We start from the raw sequence: 22176 nt of genomic DNA, 5'->3' as shown, positions 1-22176 counted from the left end.
GACGTTCTGGAGATCCTACTATTCTCTGATACAGGGCCGAACGTAGAAAAGGCTCGAGTGGCCTCGGTCGGCGAAGAGCGTAAACATAACACAGATCCGATACATCGATGTGAGACCAGGAGACCACTACTGCTTCAATAATAACAAATCTTTATTTTTAATTAGTTTTTTGTATGAGACTTTCACCAACGTATTCGTGGCATTTTTTTAGTTAAATATTTACTTATGTAATGAACGATAAATGTTACTTCCCATTACAATCATATTAACGGGAAATTAGTGTAAATATGACCTGACTGATATCGTGTTTGGTATCATTTTAATCAGAATAATACCACAAATATATTGGTGAAAGCCCCATAAAAAAGTAATGAAATTAAAGAAGTTTTGTTATTGAATTAGTAGTGGTCTCCTGCTCTTACACCGACATACCCGACCCATATTCTGTTATACTCGGCGACCGAGGTCTCTCAAGCTTCTTGGCCCCTCACAGAGTATACCTCGCGGTAGTGGGGATAATTCCGCGACATTTATCAGCCATGCTTCGGCGACATATATAGAGAATTCACTGTATCTCGGAAACTAAAAGAGACCGCTAGTTACATCTATAGGAAACAATTGTTCAGAATGATGACCTTGACAACATATTTCAATTTCATCAAAATCCGTGAGGAGTAACCTTTTGCGGACAATTATCACGAAAAAATTGAATATCTCTATCTCTATTATAGACTTTACTAAATCCTTAAAATTTTATATTTTCATATGGTTTATTGCAACATAGAATAAAAATGCAAATCAATTTTTAAAAAACCGTAGAATTTCTAATACGATTGCCTGCAAATCAAGAAGGCTACTACCATTTTTCGACACGAAAATTAATTTAAAGTATTATTGTAGACTATAAACATTTGCAAAAATTCTAAATTTTATACATTATACACGTTGTTCCGCAAAGTGAAGATGTATTTTGAGTTTCTCCTTCGAGTAAATGTCTAATCGTAATTTTCGTAATTTTGTAATGTGAAGTTGTAATTTTCAGAATTATAATTTAGCTATGTCTGAGTTTGACTTACGTAAAATAAATAACTAACGATACCCATCAAAATTCTTTTTGTTCTCTAATTTACCAGTAGGAGTAATTACATCAATCTCATTAAGGACTCTGTTCCATTTCTAATATTTATTTTATATATTTGTTTATGACATAATTGCATGAATTCACAGTCTACCAATTGGCAATAATTGCTTCATTAAGTAGCATGTACTCTAATTCACTTTCATGTTCCAAACGTAATTAGTATATTCGTATTGGTGCAGTAACTTCCTCGTTGGAAGTCGAATTACTTAAGAATATTGAGATCCACAAGAACCAAAGCATAATTCGCTTGCATGATCCTTGCCCGCAACTTAACAATTGAATCGATAACTTCAATTTCCTCCGTTTCGGTTCAACCCTCGAGTAAGTAATTTGATAACGAGTGACAGATTGTTGAGATCACGGAAAGCGTGTGATCAGAATGGTGAAGAACTTAATAGCATTATAATGTTGTTACCTTGCATATCCATAGTGGTTGCAAGTTTCGCGGGAGTATGACTTGCAGTTAGATTTCTACCACTAATTGCAATGAGTTACGAGACGCTTATAGAGGGAATAATTAATAGGGCTCCTGGGGTGCATATGCAAACTTTTCTCCCTAGTGTTGATATAGCAATTAATGGGGCCTTATGATTTATGAACGTCTTTATTCCCCTAATACGATACCGGAACTTCCTTATTTATCTACCTTACCAACCAAGAAAATGAAATATTAGCCGGAAGAAACGTTTCGAACTCGTGGTTACAATTATTTTGTTCTGCTTCTAAAAATTTCGTCCCGAGGAAACATTGTTTGCGATCCTAGTTAACCGAGTCATATGTTGTGTCTATACGCGAGTCTATACACTCAATTGCCAAATTGGTTAACTCTGCAAAATAAAAAGTAGGAAGCATCAATTTTTGTCCTTCAGTAATATTAAGTTTGATAAAGTAAGGAAATTCATTCTACATGTATGAAGTTAAACATCAATCGAGTGCTTAGACAGTAAAATATCAAAAGTTTCGTATAAATCATGTTTTGTTCGTAAAATAATATTTCACACCTATCTAGTCTGATAAATAACTATTGTGATATAATTGTAGAATGCAATTGGATTTCACTGTGCATTTTATGCATTTATAATGTAAATGGATTGGTGCAGTTTAAAACAGAAGAAAAATTGAGATAATGGAAGAATATATTATTTTCAACGTGTTCAAATTATTCAAGAGAGAATTAAATGTGTACCTGTTTCCCATCTCTTGCAATTGATAAATAAAAGTTTTATTTTGCTAAAGATCTTTTTGAAAAGTTTACTCTATATATGTCCCAAATGCCTAGCCGATAAAAGTCCCAGAACTATCCCCACTGCCACGGGGTATACCTTTAGACCTTCGCTGTCCTTTTCTACGTTCAGAGTGGATCAAAAAATAGTATCTCCTGGCCGATATATGTCCCTGGCTAGATCCGTGTTTTGGACGGGTATATATCGAGTAAACACAGTATTTTGATATTTCTAACAATATTTATAATGAACTTTCTCCCCCAGAATTTGTTATAACTATCATCTGTACTAGAAAAAAACTATCGTTAACATATTCTCCGATTGTGTAGCGAACAAATGAGTAAACACTTATTAAAGGTCAGAGTATCGAACTCGAACAATACGAGTAGCATTGAGTTTTCGAAGTTCCGTAGAAAGTATGTAAAACAGAGCGTAAACATTCGCAAAAAGAAATGCCACGAAGCAAATAAGAAAAGGTTGAATATTTATGACGTGCAGAAAAAGAGTGCCGAAGAAATGTAACGATTACAAAGGCAGGCACGAGTGTCGAAGGTGGAGAGGGAAAACTGAAAGAGACTAGAATGAGGAAAGAAGGGAAGAAGGAGTTGGCCACGCTACGCAAAGTCCACCCTTAATCGCGATGCGTGACAGAGGGCTCAGCCAAACAACCCTGATAATATTAATCTTCGATTAAAGGCTTATCGTGCTACGTGGCCATGGATGCGGAAAATTCGGCAACGCGAAAAACCTGGGGAGCACCTTATCTCGGAGTTCCTCAACTTCCCTAGTTTTATACAGGGTGCTGTAAAAAAACAGATCCGAGAATTGAGGGGTGTGTTGTACTCGTGGCAATGGACAAAAAATATTCGGCTTATATAGGCCCACAAATCACCCTTACCGGAAATAAAACGAGATAAGGACAGGTGTTTATTTCAGTCAGATTTATACCTTCATTATTATGCTTTTTTATTTGTGTTGCCTATAACTAACGTTTCATGTTCAGAATTACTTCTTAATATATCTTAACCAGATAAATTAAATCCACTATTTCTTGTCGGATAAAGTGTCTATACGAAAGATGTAAAATATTAACTCATTCTATAAGTAATGCAAACTCCCTTCCGTATATCTTGAAGTTGAAATGCAAGAATGTAATCGCAACCATTAGCCTTCGGTATATCATTAAAAATCATATATCATTGAGTGAAAGAAAATATATGGAATATAGCTGAGTATCTTTTTACACGATTTACATTTACATTTATACACATTTTTCCAATTACATTTATTCATGTTTTATTCACATTTACGTCTTTTTTGTTTTAGCAGTAAGAAAATGAATTTACCGTGCTGCAATAAAATGTGAATTTTAAAGAAAATATAATTCTTTTTCATTTTCATCAATACACTAACATTTCTTTTACGTCTTTTAAATAAAATGTTTTCTATTAAACTGCATTTCTATGTTGTTAAATGCTTTTTATATCTTTTGTTAGTTCAACACAAGTTTTATGCTTTGTTGTAAATCAATTGTTTGTTGACTTTTTTCGCACACCTTCCGTACACTAATGTTTGAATGTATGTTTTCGTATTTTACCTTAGAAAAATACATAAAGAAATTCACAGTATTTATGTACATATGTATCTAGTTATACCTTTAAATTATTTTTTTTTTAATGTATGCCTACGTTGTTCTGGCCACTTAGAAAAAAGAAAAAATACATTCAACTTATATGGCTTTATTATTGGAAGAAAAATAACGGTTTGGGTTTAATTCAAATTTAATTAGCATGAATACAAAATTTTTATGGGGTGAAATTTTAGCGGTGTCTTTAAGGATTAATTGGTATCTTCGACGAATAAACGTTAGTTAACTCTTCCGTAAAATACATTTACACATTACACTCGTATACTATCTTCAAAGATCCACTAGGATCATATCAGATCCACCGCAACTAGTTTGCTTAATTACCACCCATGTGATTAATAATTTCAGGAAGACAGCCATAAACCGTCTCGCTTGTTACGAAGTTTCATAGTTAACAGAAATTCCAAGCGCCGGTAATACAAGATCAACATACATATATGCGACCAAATTGGAGAAGCACCTACAAAAAGTACTTACTGATTTCTTAATCATAATTAAATATCGATTTTCAATACATTTCTCTTTCAGTTTGCTGATCTTGAATCCTTTAAAAATACTTATTCATCTCTTCTCCTAACCAATTAGGATCTACGAGCTATGAGAATGTTACAAAAATCATTGTTATATGAACTTTCTATTTTCCATTCTCGTATTATTAAATAACATTTTTTTAATTCTGTATGACTTTCATGGGCATTGATGTGCCACTCAACGTTTTAATACATATTAATATATTGTGGATTTTCGTATGGCAACAGTGAGACGATAAAATGTAGACAAGTAAAAATATTAAGTACTTAGACTTAGATAATAATATCGAAGTAAGTTCAACGTTCCCATTAGCTTTGTATCAGACGAACAGAGGAGGTTCTAAATCAAACGAAGACCGTTCCGACTCATGCTTCGAAACTTTTTACTAACCATAAAAATAACGAGCCGAGTCTAATCGAAACGAAACAAGATAGCGTATCGAGAGCCCCACAAAATCTCACGGCAACATCTGGAGACGTATTCGCAATATCGATGATACAATGATAACTTCCCTCCTGGTTCGCATGTGCTCAGTATGTTGTGCGCGAGAGAGAGAGAGAGAGAGAGAGAGAGAGAGAGAGAGAGAGAGAGCGAGGGGTATCGGGGACACAGAGAGTCTGAGGGAAGCGTTTACGGAGATACCGAGGCAATTCCGATACAATGGTTAGATCGATCGTGGAATGGCTAATCGATGCCTGACCACCGAGACTAGCTACGCTCCCTCGAGAGAGTGAGCTTTCCACCCCACGCTCCTTTTCCTCGCGCAATAACTTTTACGTTGACACCCGCGAGATCTTGCTAGAACGTTGATACGCTCTACGCAAATTGCTCTTCCGTGAAGTATGACCGGAGCCGAGTAAAATATTATTTCCAATACCACCAAGTATACAGTTTTACAAAATATAATTTATTATTCACCCGTTGCACTACGATTTATTTTACGGTCACAGCGATCAGAATTTCTTTCTAGATGAAGAAGAAAACTATTGAATATAGCTATTGAACGAATTATTTGGACGCATATTAAATGTGAATAACAGCGCAGCATATACAGAGTGGTCCAGTACATATTAGCACATCGTTATTTCCGCTTGTTTCGAAAACATGAAAAAACTGTATTAACCAAAGTTTTTCAGTGTAAAGAGGCCTAGAATATAGCAGTAACAGTATTTCTGTAGATGAAAGAGTTCCGGAGATTTAAGTAAGATCTACAGAATTCAACACAATTAAGGTTGAAATATCTCTGAAATTATTAACCACAAGCTGCATCGAATAGTGCAAATGAAGGTGACCCTGAAACTGGTTTTATTTTAATGTTTCAATGTCATGTTGAAAATACAAATAACTACAATGATAGACGCTTGCTATGTGTCGTCGAATAATTTTTGCCAGGGGTAGACGAGAAATTATTGGGCAAGGGGTTGAAGAAGGAATACGATCGATATTATTCTTAGTGTATGATTTCATGCAATGTCTTATTAGTATTGTCGTGGAATGTCAAAACGAGAGGAGCAGGAAGAAGAATAGTGAAACACGGAAATGGAAAGGGCCTTCAAATATTATGATAGCGTTCTGGAAGAAACGTTTGTTTAAATATTTATGGATCCCATATTTTTGGGTTGTTAAATTACATAAAGCCAACATATCAGTCCCTTAGTTGACAAGTGAATTAAATCCACTTTCTTAATATCGTACCATCGGTACTTTTACGTAGCAACGTTACCAAAAATTAGGAACAGAATGTAGCTTTATAGCAAGAAAATAAATTGAAAATGTAGTATTTATGATAGTATAACTTGTAGTAAAAATCACACAAGTCCAAAACATTGGATTGAAGCCACTGTTTCAAAAATGTTTACGATCATTTCATTTTCCATGTAAAATTGACTTTTAGTTTTTACAAAGAAAAACACGAAGTATAAGTAAGTTGAGTTGATAAATAAAATAAGCATTCATAAGACTTTCTATTTCAATTGCGAACAATTTTTTTCGAATTTTGGAATTATGCCACATGTCGACTAAGGGGCTCATATGTAGTAGCGTACCGTTTCATAGTGAACTGTTATGATCGGAATATGTGGAGAGAGGGGAAGGACACATAAAGGACCTTGAATGAAGAGGCGCATTCAAACTACATACGCGTAGAATGACGTGTCATAATGCGTTTCGGGTAAACAGTATAGACGCGACTCGCTTGACCAAACTACAAGGGCAGTTAATGATTGGTGCGTTGTAGCATGAGAAGATTCACGAATTACTGTTACTATATTATACAAGGTGTTAATTTTAACTCGAGCACCTAAATTATTTCCGCTACTATTGCAAGTAAGAAAAAGTGACTAAATAAGATATACATGGTTTTATGACGTGCATCTGATGTTGATTAAAAAAATCCTGTGAAGGTCATTTATCGATTTATTCAAGGCCATCGCATTTTTTGCATGTTAACATGTACTTTTTATAACACGATGTGGTAATCAGCGCCAAGATATGTTCAACGACCTGCACCCCATGACCTTGAAGTGACCTTGAAGGAAAACAAAGCCTTCGCCTTGAAGGCGAAAAAATCAGTTTCAGTTTGAAGAATGCAAAAGTAATAAAGTAATACTGAGCATCCTCGTTGGCTTAAAACTGTGGAATGTCTTTGGAATAAACTATAGGCGTTGAATGATTAACATGTTGAATGTTGTAGGGGTGGAATGTTGTACAGATAATTGCCACTGAATACAATTTTTTTAGTATTTCAATGATCTAAATAACAGTGTAAAATGAAAACTGCACTATAGGATAATTAATAATTGTTATCATTAATACCTATCTTTGATTTGAATAGACTAAATATAAAAAATTATTTTTCTTGTCAATTCCGATCATCCATGTGCAATTTGATACTATATAATATAACACAGTGTATCACAATGAAATTATTGAATTCTGCCAATTAATTTTAGATGAAATTTCTAATCAATATTCATTTGATAATATGTAAATAAAAAATATCAAAAAAAGAAATATCAAAGGAGTTTAGTAAAACTGTGTGCGATGTGTGCTTCAGATAGTTTATTTCAATCCAATAACAATCTAAATTCGATTAAAACGTACTGTCTAAATTCTATACTATATCCTAGCTCATGCTTAAAATTTAGTGTTATGTATATAACGACTGAACAAATTTCTTTTACATTTTCACGATATGCTATGGTGTGTTTGAAATGTTGAGATTTTGAAACTGCATACGATTTGTAATTTGATTAGAAAAGATTTGACAACAAAGACCATGATTTAATAGTTAATAATTTAAATACATTGTTCATATCTGCCGCAAACGAGGCGATTTGCTATTTGATCATACTGGGCTTGAATAAGAAAATTTTTAAATTGATATATTCAAATACAAAAGTTTTTGTTTGTTGAATATAACAAACACTACTTCTTGATCATTCGCATGCGTCATTCATAATCCTATTTTGTCTAATTCACCTTTCTTTTTAATAAAGTATTGTATAAATTGTTCTAACTTCCGAATTTATTTATCGATTATAATTATTTTTCTAACACGAAATGCACAAACTAAACAGACTGGTATAGTACACGAGCACTATACGCTAGTAAATTGTTCATTCGAGTTTAGATCAAGCTTCATAACAGCTCATAGCTTTCATTCCAAGCGTGAAATTCGGTCTGTCAAGTTTAGCACAAAAAACAGAACAGCTCTTCGGACACTTTTTATTTGCAAAATTTCTGCCGTGTATGATATAAACACTTTCAAAAAAACTCTCCTTTGATTTGACCTATTGTTCGTGAAATATTCGACACCCTTCAACACCCTTTCACCACGGATAACGAGTTAACTCGATATTAGTATTTGCTATTACCCTTCAGTAACTTTTTATTTTCATCTTAATTCAAACAAAATGCAATTATTTTACTTTATTGTGACGTGGTATCCATATTGTTATACACTAAATTTTATTCATTTTGATTACGACAATTTCATTCGTGCAGTAATAAAATATACATTTTTGTATAATTAAAGAAGTATAATTAAATAATTTTTAAAGAAGTTCTAACCGCTGCAACCGTAAAATAAATCGTAGTGCACGGGGTTGAGCACACGGACAATATCAGCCCTCATACGCTCCTCGGAAGGTTCCCAAGAATACTTCATCGCATACATACATAACGTATGTGCATGTTCAGTGGATTCTATTCGAAATCTTCATCACGAACCTGACTCAATGTTGCAGTGCAAGAGGTTAACGACGGTCTTCGTGTACGGACACATAGCAAGAAACCATCCTCATACTTCATATTAGCCAAACGATCACACGCATTGAACACAAAGTCGGCGAAGGAATGCCTCACAACGAAATTTTTAGACAGACAGACTAATTTGGACATAGAACATCTTCTATATTTTTTTACCGCCTTTTTGGCATCTCCCAATTTCGGTGCAGCGCCTATAATATATGCTTTACATTTCCCCAGAGTTTCATAATACAATATTTTGAACCTATGGGTCGGAAACCTTCCCTTGCAAGAATACAGGGTGTAACGAAATGTTATGCCATGACTTCTTCTTCAGGTGTTTCTGCACCCTTGGATCGGTGGCGATTCGTTAAAAAAAAATTTGTTAAAGTAAAAAGTAGAAAAAAGTTAAAGTAATATTTTTATGGAAATTTCGGTACTCGTCCCGAGGAACAAAAATCTCGAAGGAACCGTAGGTCGCAAATGTCCCGTTCCCTTGAGGAAAAATATTGAAAGTTTCATTAATTCTTAACATGATTGAATTGGCTTAAAGGAGGACATACACCTAGGAGGTCGAAAAGTGACTTTGGGAATTCTTTTTATTTCAACAAGTGGTTATATTTAAAATACATTTAGTATATAAGTTGTGTCACTCTTTTATCTACAAAATACTAAATTTTCGTTAAAAAATATTCCATAGAAATGGAGTGGCAATCACGTTTACGAGACGGTTACGAGGTAGATAAAAGTAAGTAGATAACAATACTGTTGCTATTTCGAGTGATATCTCACTCCAACATACGGATAAAATCATGTCGAGGATTAACGGAATTTTGAACATGTTTTTTCCAGAGGAACATCTGCGACCCTCGGTTCCTTTGAGATTTTTGTTCCTGGTGACGAGCACTACAATTTCCAATCAAAAAGAATTTGACAAAGGTGTAGAATCGCCTGAAGAAGCCATGGTACGACATTTTGTTGCATCCTGTGTGACCACCCTCTCCACAAGTTGCTATCGCCCGTCCGGCACGCTGGTGTTAGGTGTCGAGAAGAGCCTTGACCACGTATGCGCACGTGTCTTTCGGTAAATTTAGGAAAAGAAGAAAGTTCTGTTGGGGAGCAAGAATTCGACAGGGATTTCGTGAACGTCGTGGGATCTCCTTGATACAGCCCCGCAGTTTCTCGGAGAAATGTATGTTATATCGCGCACGGTAAGATTCTGCACGCGTAATCCAATTTAGCGGCTCTCTCGCTCTCACCCTCCTGCGTCGGTGGATCCTGCAGCGTAGAATGGCCTTCTCGCCGTGCCGCGAGAGGTAGGCGTTGTATCTTTAATTATCCACGCAGCTGAGGGACGGAGGTGGGCCCAGGGGATTTTGGCAGCTACCAGGAGGGTTACAAAATGGTATCATCTCGTCCTCATGACCGGGGCGTGGCTCTCTCGACACCCAAAATCTCTTCATCTTCGTCTATCTAGCTCAACGTCCGAAAGAAGGAGGGGGCGAAACCGCCGACGGAAAATCTCGGCCATTTAGCGGCAGCCTTGCCGTCACGGGTATACTCGCCTCGTCATAAGAACAAAAAAATATTGTATATGGTATATAATTTGTGGATGCCGTCAATGTTGCGTAAATAATATCTTAAGTAGTAGATAGTTCATTTTTTTAAAGGGCTATATAGCTTTGGTAAAATGAAAAAGACCGATTTTGCAAAAATTGTATATTCTGTTCGTACAACCCTTCTGCAATACAAGTCCTGGTAAGACACTTTTTTTTTGGCAATTCCGACCAATAGAAATTTTTTCTAAATTATGTTTGCGCGATATTTAGTAAACTAATTCTTCTAACATGTCCAAAAGTCTCAACTCAATTGGCTGGATTTTAAGAAAATTATGCAATTTTGAAATGTGATTGAATACTCTTTGCTAGGGATTGTACTCAAAATCGGAAACAGAAATATCCGAAAATCTACCGGACCTATCAAAAAGTTAATTAATGATTTATTATTTATTATCTATTCATTAATTTTTTTATAAAATTTGAAAAAGAACTTAATGTAAACAGCCACGTTGCACTACGACAAATGCGAAGCGATCGTTGTTCTTGAGAATCAGTGGAAACAGCTCGTACCCTGCAAAACTATATTATTTTAACAATCGAAAACAAAGCCTTCGTTTTAATTGCTTTCATGGTTTCCGAAAGAAGAAGAGTCTATAATTTAAACTCTATCGCAGAGTATAGTTAGACTTTGCTTGAAAGATTCAAACTCTGTCTGAAAGAATTTATGCGTCAGGGCGTTTCGCCCTCATAATGTTACAAAAAATACACATCTGTAATTAGAAGAGTTTATGGAATTATTTTAGGCCAAAATCATTCATATAGTTGTTACTGTTGAAGCAGGGACAATTTTAAAAATTGAAAATTTTGATTTATTTCAACATTAAGTTGAATGATTTATTAAAACTTATTTAGGTTAGTCAACAAAATTGCGTATTTTTTGTTTATTACAAAGTAAAATTTAATATTATTGCAGTGCTCAGAGTGAACAATGGGTAAACAGAATTCTAATTTAATAAATACATATTTAAATACAATATGAAATATTAGGAACAAACCCATTAATTGGAATAAATAACATAATTAACTAATTTTTAAATTACAAACTAGACTATTAGCGAACAAGTACTAGAACTATCTTTTCATTAGGATATCAATGCTTTATTTTCATCAATTTCTACACAATATTATTTAGAAAACTGACCAAACAAGATCATAGAAGAGTAACAACAAAAGCCATTCTTTTTTATCTAATTCCGTCGCAAGGAAACTTATATAAGTTAAGTTTCTTCTTAATCCGACTTCGTATAAATTTTAAGAAATGTAATCGATGTGTATATTAAAATGAATGTGTCTTATATTTTCAAGTTGTTATATTAAATTGGTCATTTTTCTAGCAGGAAAGAATTCTAACAAAGTGAGTTTTACAAAAGGAAGTACATATTATGTATACATATAATGTATACATATAATGTTTTAAGAGGATTTTAAAATTGCATAATGAGCAGAAAGTTTCGAAGAATGTAGGCAATGTGCACTTATACAGGAAAACATATTTAAATTACCGCATAGGTCGTTGAGTATACGAAACATTTGCACGAAGAAGCGAGAACTGTTTGCTTTTGGACCTCCGCTAACTCGCTCACCCTCTTACGTACCTTGCAATATACATAATTTACATCTGCTTCAAAGTATAACATTAGAATAATTTAACATAACATATAGGTCTGGTAATTATAATAAATGGTTGTAATCAATCTAGTGTGTCTTCATTTTTTATCGTGTAACTGATGCGATATACTGCTTTATAAAACTATCGGAATAATTTGTCGTGTCACAGATCACAAGGTGTTATATCAGAAGCTACTGAGCAGTGTGGCTAGATCAGGGGAATGTAACTAGAATTGAGAGGAATACAGCTACCCTCTCTCGAAACGCGTCACGTGACCGGGCCGTGACGGAAGCGTGGGGAATAGCGTCGTGGGAGGGGAAGGATAGAGTGAGAGAGAATTCTTAATCTGGTGACTTTGCTACTGAGTCAGAAATATCGGAATATGTTCTTCTCCTGCATGTTTATTTGCGAAAATTCTAAGCAAATGTTGTGTATGTACTATTTTCTTGACTAAGTATGTACTATTTTCTTCCTGTCGCTGGATAGGACGTAATGGACACATACTATGGCCAACTCTTTCACCCGATCTAACTCCTCTTGATTTTTTTTTGTGAAGAACTCTCAAAGATGATGTATTTCGTGATCAACCGACTACGCCAGAGAACAGGCAAGAAAAAATAATTAGATCTTGTAAATCAATTGCAACAGAAACAATTGAAAGTACAATCGATTGCTTTGTAAAATGTTTAAATGTTAGTGTTACTGCTCAAGGCCATAATATCGAACATTTAATTTAATTCGAATAAAATGATTGCAGATTTTAAAGTTATCGTTGCTTTATGATAAATTTTCTAGTTCAAGGTCAGTTGAAGGTCATAGTGTACCACATCATTGAACTCATCTTGACATCAGCTACAACACTGTGAAGTTAAAAATATATTCTGCTATTTCAAAATCATCGATGACCTTCAAAAGACTGAAAACGACTATAATCGGAACATTTTTTTATATCACCATATTTGCCCCTTTTAACAGTACAACTTTTCTCTGTAACATTTTCTTTGATCTGTAAGCCTAACGAAGCTATTTAGGTGGCCTGTTTCTCGTGAACCACCCGGTATAACGGTTGAACTCGATAACATTTTTTTTACATTTTTTCATTAATATCTGAAAAAGTAATGAAGACACGCTACTGAAATTTTATATTCAAGGTACTCCCCACTCCCTCCCCCCTCTTCGCCATTCCTCAAAATCGCAGCTTATTTGTGTGGGTCATAGCACACTACAGCCGAAACGTCTGCAGGTTCTCGAAACATAAATATGATGTTAGATTGTGCAGTCGCTCAATGTCCGCGTCCCAGAAACGATAATACATCACACGTATAGGAGGATACTACATTCTACATTCTACATTCTAGCTTTCATGTCATATATGTAGTAAGTGGTTGACGTTGAATCGTTAATCAGCGAGACATCGGCATAACGAAATGTCTCAGAAGTTCGTTTGCCGTTCGTTCGGGCACCGTGCGTTTTGTCATCCGCATGACGCCCACTTGAGCCGCCAGAGGTCCTCGACACCAGGCGATGTCGGAACCAGGAGCAGGGAAAAAGAGCAATGGACGGCCGACGGGCTTGTCGACGACGAGCGAGAGTGAAGTTCGAGCATTCGCGCGGAAAATTATCCGTAGAACGATGTCGAAGGGGGAGCGGCGGAGAGTCGTGTTCATGCGGAGACAGCTCGGCGCAACCGCGCCTACTCGCGAGATATTAATTAAGACAGTCATTAGGAAAAAGCGACGAGCCGGCAATGCATTCACGTGGAAAATTATACTGAATGCCCTCCACATCGTTGCGGAGAATTCCGTCGTTCTATCCCCCCCCCCCCCATTTATAGGTAGTCGGAAAGCGATACAGGTTCTTGTAACATCAAACGGCTGTATTGCGTGTCATCAGGATGAAATAAACATCATTCCAGTGAAAAACCGGCATGTCTAGCTTATTCCAGGATACCGAGTTTTTAATAGGTTCTATTGCAAACATGGACTGTGGAACTTCTCCAAAAGACATTCTCACATGTTAGGTTTCAATAAGAAAAAGTAAGGACAAGTTGTCGAGAGTCAAACTTTTTGTTCGAATAGAATTTACAAAATAGATGAATATAAATTTTTGCATAACGAAAACACGTATGTGTCTTATTTATCAATTTTAAAATAGTTCTCAGTCATTATGGTCAATCTGGACACTATCCAATGAATACTATGACAATTGTATTGAATAATTATTGTGATTAAATTAACGTCGTGAATAGTTAGTTATTTGTGTTTGTGGTATTCATGAAACTTTTATTATACAGATTCTAAAATATTTATTTCATGAGAACACAAATTTATGTTTTTTTCACATAAATGTCATATAAATCCTAATAGAATTTCCTTTAAAAAACCAAAGGTAGCTGTTTATTTCGATCCCTGGTTTATTCAAATTCAAAATATTTCTACAACCCGCGCACTATTATTGACTTTAAGAATTTTATTATGCAGGATGGTTCAATAGATGGTACCACTTCGATTTATGTGACTGTTATTATTGGTACCTAAAATGGTTTCACGTAAAGTTGAATGGTTTCAAGACTGGCACATCTTGCAGCATATTTTGATATTAGTATAGATTTTTTGTAGATAAACGCACAGAAGACGTATGAAAGTCATTTATGTCCTTTCAAATAGAAGTATATGTTTTTTATTGCATTAGTTAATGTACCTTGATATTGATATTCTCGTTGACATCGTTTGGTTTGGGGTAACATAAAAAGAATATGCATAGAATAATAATAAAATATCTATTTAAATATCTCTTTCGACAACCTTTGTAGAGACTTTTAGGAGCTATAAATGCATAATTACCCATGAATTCAAGGTTTTAAAGTCTAACTTATAGATTAATTAAACCCTTATTGCAGTTTAATAGTATTTTTATTTGAATTTATTTCGTTCCGTGGCATTTGATATAAATACATAAAGATCGGAATTTTATTCATTAGTAAATACGTGGTTAATAAAATGTTATAGCTATGAACATAATTTTGAAATGCCAATACTTAAATACTGTATTGTAATTTATACAATACGAATATTGTATAATATCAGTATTGTGTAATATAAATATTGTATAATTGGCTACTAACACTTTATTTAAAATAGTTCTAAACACAATTTTATTATTCTTTGCATCATATTTCGTAATGTTTTTTTCATTTTATTTGTATAACAATTAAAGTCGGCCATAATTCAGGTTCTGATCTATCTCAGACTTTAATGTAAGAAGAGTGGGTTAGAATTTATTTTCAATAATTCGTACATATTGTTGACACTAATAGATGAGTATAAATATTAAAGGAAATGTTTCATAACGTTTACTTACTAGAAATCTTAATTTACAATAGTCTAATAAATACGTTTTATTTTCTACATACTTATTTAGAATACAATATGAAAATTGTGTCTTATATTTTAGTATGAATATGACACATTGGTTTCAATTTTAGTTATATGTTGTTTCTGCATGCTTCCATTTTGAAACTTTAGGGTGTCCCAAAAATGTTGTACTTCCTTGAAAAGGGTGATTCCGGATGTTATTTGAAATAAGTTTTCCTTTTGTGAAAATGTCTCCGCGGGTTTCGTTCAGGAGTTATTAACGAAAAACACGGACCAATCAGAGCATGGCTATAGTGGGCGGATTGCGGCCGCGCTATGACTGGTTTGCGTTTTGCGTTAATAGCTCCAACAAAGGTAACAAAGGTGCTGAAAGCATTTTTGCAAAGAAAACAGTTACTTCAAATGATCTTAGGAATCGCCCCTTTCAAGGAAGTACAACGGTTTTGGGACATTCTGTACATACGTATAAGAATTCCCATCTTGTTGAGATTTACAATCCTATTACTAACTCTCGTCCGTAGCGCATCCACCTTCAATTTAGACAATTTTATATTGCGTTTACTTTATACGCAGAAAAAGACCAATTCGCTGAAATTGCATTTCCGTTCTTCCTCAGCAATACGCACTTAAGACTGAGATACTCTACCTCGATAACGTTAGGTCATTAACCACAAATCAGCCCCATCTCTTACAGTAATTCGAAGTTTAAACGGCGGACATTACTGCTCAAACCTATGCGCGAATAACTGCCGAAAAGATCTATCTCCATTTCGTTGATAGCGGATTTGTAAAATATTTATGTTTATTATCCTGTATATCTTATTCTTATATTAATAGTGCCTCAACAATGGCTCGCGTAACGTTATTATGGTTATGTTGACTGTAAAGTAGAATAATTCAAATACTTTAGTACAATTGTTATTAGAAAAAATTTATTTCCCTAAACATTTTTATAATACCGTCATACAAAAATGAATAATCGCAAGTTTTTTCTTCTTGATTCTTGCTTGATTCCTGATTTCCTTTTGTATGTACATCTCTCGCACCTTACAATCACAATTTAATAATTGCAATTTTAATTATTATAACATGATAAATTATAAGCTGTTCAATTTTTTAGGATTATACTCTTCAATTGGATCTTCAATAAAAACAAGCACTGTAAACATGTACATTATTATTCCAAGTGTAACAATAATAAAATAACAATAATAAATAAAAACAAATTAATCCTTCAGAGATTGTTTTTACTTTACTAGGAAATTACAATTACTATCATTAGACTCCGGAACTTTATGCGAAATAAAATGTTTGTGCATCAGCTACAAGACACAGATAATTCACTGATAACTTTAGACATATTTGATAAGTAAACTTAATAAAAATCGGAAAACAGGGAATTTTATTATTTCGATATTTTGAGCGTTATAAAAAAATCTACGACAATGTATTATTGTTATTTATTTACCTACAATCTAAAAATTGAGTAAAGTATGACTTTACTTAATCATTTGTAATTACTTTTTATAGCAAAATCATCGAAATCACAAAACGTAGGGTGAGGAACCCAATTCCTGGCAGTACCAATTACTGTGCCTATATCTATTATACTTATTTTTAAAGCATACTGAATATTAAAAAAATATTAAAAAAGAGATATGTAACACATATATTAACTGATTTTAATGAAAAAAATGTAATATCTCTTTTTTAATAATCATTATGCTGATTTAAAAATAAGCATTATGCTTTAAAAATAACTATAATTAATTAACACAGTATATTAATACCCCCATAGTAAGTGGGTCCCTTATCCTATTTGTGAGTAAAATGTAAGTCAAATTTTGTTGAGCATAATAGATCATTAAATAAATACAGATCTGTGCCATTTAAATAGAAATTTTGATTTGAAAAATCGTTTTGCAATGATACCCTCGGCATCAATTGCAACAGCAATTTACATTACAATGAATCTCTATTTCACGGTTAAGGTTACGCGCGTCTAATTGCGAGCTCTTTTCCCCCAGTTCTCTCGAAAACCGGAATTCAGAGTACTCAGGAAGTGATACAAGGTCGCGTACACTCGAACACGTATAGGATTAACCCTAAAGACGCGTACAGGCCTGAACATTTCGACGAACATTGCGCCGAACAGCGAACGAAACGCAAAATCGACATTCATTTCGGCGAACCGAACGGCGCGATCCTGTGTTTCGGCGCGCTGTTCGGCGCGCTGTTCGGCGCAATGTTCGTCGAAATGTTCAGATTTGTACGAGGCCTTTGATGTACGTCGAAAAACCGACAAGTGATGGATCCACCGCGCGCACGAACGCAAACGGGTAGGACTTGTAAATCTGTTTGCAGGACAGATCGCATAATTGACAAAACCGACAGTTCGCACAAGTGCGCGCACTTGTCAATTTTGCGATCTGTCCTGCAAACAGATTTACAAGTCCTACCCGTTTGCGTTCGCGCGCGCGGCCGATCTATCACTTGTCGGTTTTTCGACATACATCAAAGGGAGTGCACGCAAATTTGTTTGCAGGTATGTTCGAAACACAAAAAAAGACGGCAAATGGGCGATCGTGCTAAAATCATTGAAACATTATTTCTATTTACTGATAAGTATCATTATGAATATATAGTTTTTATAATAATTTTTTAATTAAGTTTAGTGCAAGTTTCATCTCAATACCTATATGCATATACAGGGTGAGTCACCAAACGTTAGCACCTCAAATATCTTTGTTGTTTCTAAAGATACGTAAAATATGGTAAGGACAAAGTTGAATGGTACAATGGGGCTGACACGATGCAAAAAAAATTTTGTTTTTATGTCATTTTTTTGGAGATATCAAGGTCACCTTGACTTTTTTAAATGGAACCACCCTTTTTTAAACACCTACAATGATAGTCCCTTTCATTAGGAATTCAGTGACTATAATTAGTCCAAGGTCCTTCAAGGTCAAGGACAGAAAAAACGTGTGAAACTAAAATATGGAAGCAGAATACCTGTATTTTATAAATGTTCGAAATGATGGCCGTCTGCGTCGATACATTGTTGTAAACGAGCTCTGAAGGAATGTTGAACTCTGATAAGTGTATCCGACGTGATATTCGTACATGCTGTGATGATACGCTGACGCATATCTTCAACTGTTGTTGGAGCATCCGTGTACACGGTCTCTTTTAGCAGACTCCATAAAAAGAAATCCAGGTGTTATCCTTGTAAAATTTTTATAATGTCCACTTATACTTTGAAATTTTAAATCACCCATTAAACTGCTAACATTTTCTGTGTTCCTTTGTGTATATAAATGGGTTTGCCACCATCTTCTAGATTTTCTGTGTTTATCCTTCGCGGTTAACGAGTAATGGATGTAAATATATGCTGCTGTAGCTTCCATAGTTTGTAAGAAATTTTGGAAATTACACAAATGCGATCCGTTCGTTGCGCTGGTCACCGAATTAATGTCGATCTCCGTCCCGTCAAATGAATGTCGATTTCGCCTTTCGTTCGCTGTTCGGCGCAATGTTCGTCGAAATGTTCAGGTCTGTACGAAGCTTAATGATGAACGAGAACGGGAGTGAATTGTAGTGAACGTAGCGACAATATAGCCGAGCAGTGCGCTCGTGTTAATTGCGTTAAGCTCACCGACTGAAACGAATGTATCTAATTCACGCCGCGCGTGCTATATCCAATTTGTCCCGAAAATGCGCGATCATAATTAAATAGCGAATCTTGGTATTCAAATTTTGTGTACGGTGAAAATTAAGATACTTCATACGCAAAGTGTGTGCGCGCGCGCGTGTGTGCATAATACATGTATTAAAAATATCTTAGCAGAACACTTTGGCATTTTATGTATAGTAAGTATAAATATTACTTTAACTTTTCTTTTTGGCACTAAGTAATGATCAACGGTAAATTAATTTTCTTTAGTTTAATAAAGCAGTTATGCAATTTTTAAGTAGGCGTCAAACTTTTTCATTATACTATTATTTGAGTATTTTTTGTACTCATACATTGAAAGATTTCTTTTCAGCTGTAAAACAATAACGTAACTAATCTTAGAGCAACGATAGGAGAATTACGTAAAATAACTTTAAAAAACAGACAAATTTTTATAACACGAAAAGAGTAAATCTTATATCAAAAGTACATCATAAAAATATGCTTTTATTGTCAGTAATGGTATAAAACATATTCTGAGATAATAAATGAAAATCAGTCTTTCAAAAAAAGATGATTTGAGAAATGTATGAATCGATATAAAACTAAACTAATGTGTAATTTTGTGTCTCTTCTTCTTCTCTCATACTATAAAACAATACTATATTTCTCAATTGTTTTTTCCAAATAAAATAATACGTAAAAGACATTTGAAAAATTAAGAATAAGGGCCAAGGGATTTCAATGCTTCTAATATTTTAAATTCACAAGTATGTCAGTACAAGCATACTCACAAATTGTTCGAAATTAACAAAATAGAATATTGTCTAGTTTTAAAATATTCGATCAAAGAATATATAAAAAATAAGTAGTCACACCGATACAGAAAATGATTTAGGAAATTTGTTGAACGTTCAAAGTGTATAATATTAAAAATGATTGTAAATGATTAAAAATTTCAAAGATAAGGTTATGAAGGCTGCCATTGAAGTAGATTATAATTAAAGACATCTATTTTGGATCTTGACTAAACAAGTGATAAAATGAAAACAATTTTCATGATGGAACTTCAAATTGTTTTGAGAAACATAAAACAGATATTATTTATTGTTTCATAAATACACATGAAAGTGAAATCTATTATTATTGTATTAACTGCCATGTTACCGATAAAACACATTCTGTATGGATAATCTAATTAATTGTAATTTTCGTTGACTAAATTACATTTAATTCGCAAACTAATTAATCAATTAATAACATTTATTTCTTAAAATAAATTACAGCCGTTAAATCATTTTCAGAAAGTACATTGCAAATGTTGAAAACGTTGCGATTCGCTACTGTCAAAAAGAATAATGTCTGTAAAGTCTGTTGTGACGTCAATGTCATTGATTTTCAGGGACGCCGCGCCGTGGGGTTACTACCGATAGATTAACTTCCAAAAAGTAAGCCGATTACAAGCACGATGTGCGTACAAAAAATCCCAATGCAGTAAAACACATCATCTTTCACACAGACAATACACGTCTGAGTGCAAGTGCTGCTTCTATAGCAAAAATCGACTACTTCCTGTGATTTATAACCATGTCTACCATATCCATTATATCTCTTTGCTGAAAAGAGATTTTTCATACTTGACGAACAACAAAATTAACAAAAAAAATTGATGTATTTTTTGAGCCTTGATTTAGAGAACATTAAAAATAATATTTACGTATAAACAATAAATACATATCCATTGTTCTCATACAACCAACTGTTGTAGTTGCCCACATCTAAAAAAGAACCGAGAAGACTTTTAGACACTATTACTGTTTTTCTAGATCATTCTAGATCAGCCAATAATCACATATACATAATCACTCATACATATAAAAACAGATATAGCGTCTAAAATGCAAAATTCCAATTTATGCAGAAACATTCGTTAGTGTTTTAACTTAATAACAACTTATTTTTATAAAAACTTACTAAAGACATTCACCAAGTAAATTGGATAACTGATATTTAACAGTTTATCTATTTAAAACCTATTAATCGAATTTTCAATAATTGTGCTGTAGCAAAAGAAAGCTCAAAAATCATATTTTACATAATCATCTCAAACGAAATTGTTAAATTATGTTATTGTGGGTGAGTTACTGGTACACAATTCAAATTGCTATTGCTTTTGAAGAATTTATTAAAGAGTCCTTGGACATGGCTTTTAAAAAATTACAAAATAATCGTCGGTAGAGATAATGTGGCAATTTTACAATCTATAAGAAAAATAAATCTGTAAGAAAATGTAAAGTAAAAGTCTTTTGCTCTTAAAACTCTCCAAGAAATCAGTAATGACCTTCAAATAACCTTGAAGGTATCACCCAACAAAAAATTCGTTTATACCATTATATTTCGCGTCGTGGATAATTTATTATTATTAGTAATTACGATTGCAATTTATTTGTTGGACAATTTTCTTCCATCTTCGATTTCAGCAGAAGTTTTTAGGTACTATGTTTCTCGTGGCTCACCCTGTATATCTGTAGACTACCTCCCCACGTAATATGTGGTTCCGAGGTCGCAACTTAGTTACTAAACTGTTTGCTCCCTTCGATGCGTTATTAACGAAGATCTTGTAATTGAATCACCCTAAGCATTTGTAACAAGCATGCGCATTAATATAAACATAACAACTTACCTTGACGGTTTCCTGAGGGGAGTACCTCGCTGGGCGGTGGGCTTGAGCCTGGGCCTGCAGGCTCATCGCTTTACCATAACTGCGAGACCGAAAAACCTGAAAAAAATCGATACTAAGAAAACAACGACCGAATTCATATGCAAAGCATACATCAACTATAAGGTAAAGAATCCAATTACTGTGCCTATATTAATTATACTTATTTTTAAAGCATACTGAATATTCAAAAAGAGATATATAACATATACAGTGACATCCACTCATATTCGGACGCTTTTAAAAATCGCATAACTATACGACTTGGATTTTTTTCAAGTAGTTAGCAGAATTGGTTTGCTACATAAAGTGAAAAAAATTTTTACAAAAATTGCAATTGGTCGAAATTGCAGAGAAAGTACTAAAAGTTGTATTTTGCAACTTTTTTATG

At 34.0% G+C, this 22176-nt stretch overlaps 1 protein-coding gene across 1 annotated transcript in view; it reads right to left on the bottom strand.

Moving 5' to 3' along the window:
* The window catches only part of Sick (sickie), a 504036-nt gene extending 482195 nt beyond the window's left edge, over positions 1-21841 (bottom strand). Inside the window, exon 1 of the mRNA XM_076804259.1 lies at positions 21750-21841. Within this exon, the coding sequence (XP_076660374.1) occupies positions 21750-21815 (66 nt within the window). The 5' untranslated portion in view covers positions 21816-21841. The remainder of the gene's footprint in view (positions 1-21749) is intronic.
* Between the last annotated feature and the right edge of the window lie 335 nt (positions 21842-22176).

Source organism: Halictus rubicundus, chromosome 2 (genome assembly GCF_050948215.1).
Source record: "Halictus rubicundus isolate RS-2024b chromosome 2, iyHalRubi1_principal, whole genome shotgun sequence".
Taxonomy (NCBI): Eukaryota; Metazoa; Arthropoda; class Insecta; order Hymenoptera; family Halictidae; genus Halictus; species Halictus rubicundus.
The sequence above is the reverse complement of the archived record's forward strand: the minus strand, read 5'-3'. Positions and strand labels throughout refer to the sequence as shown.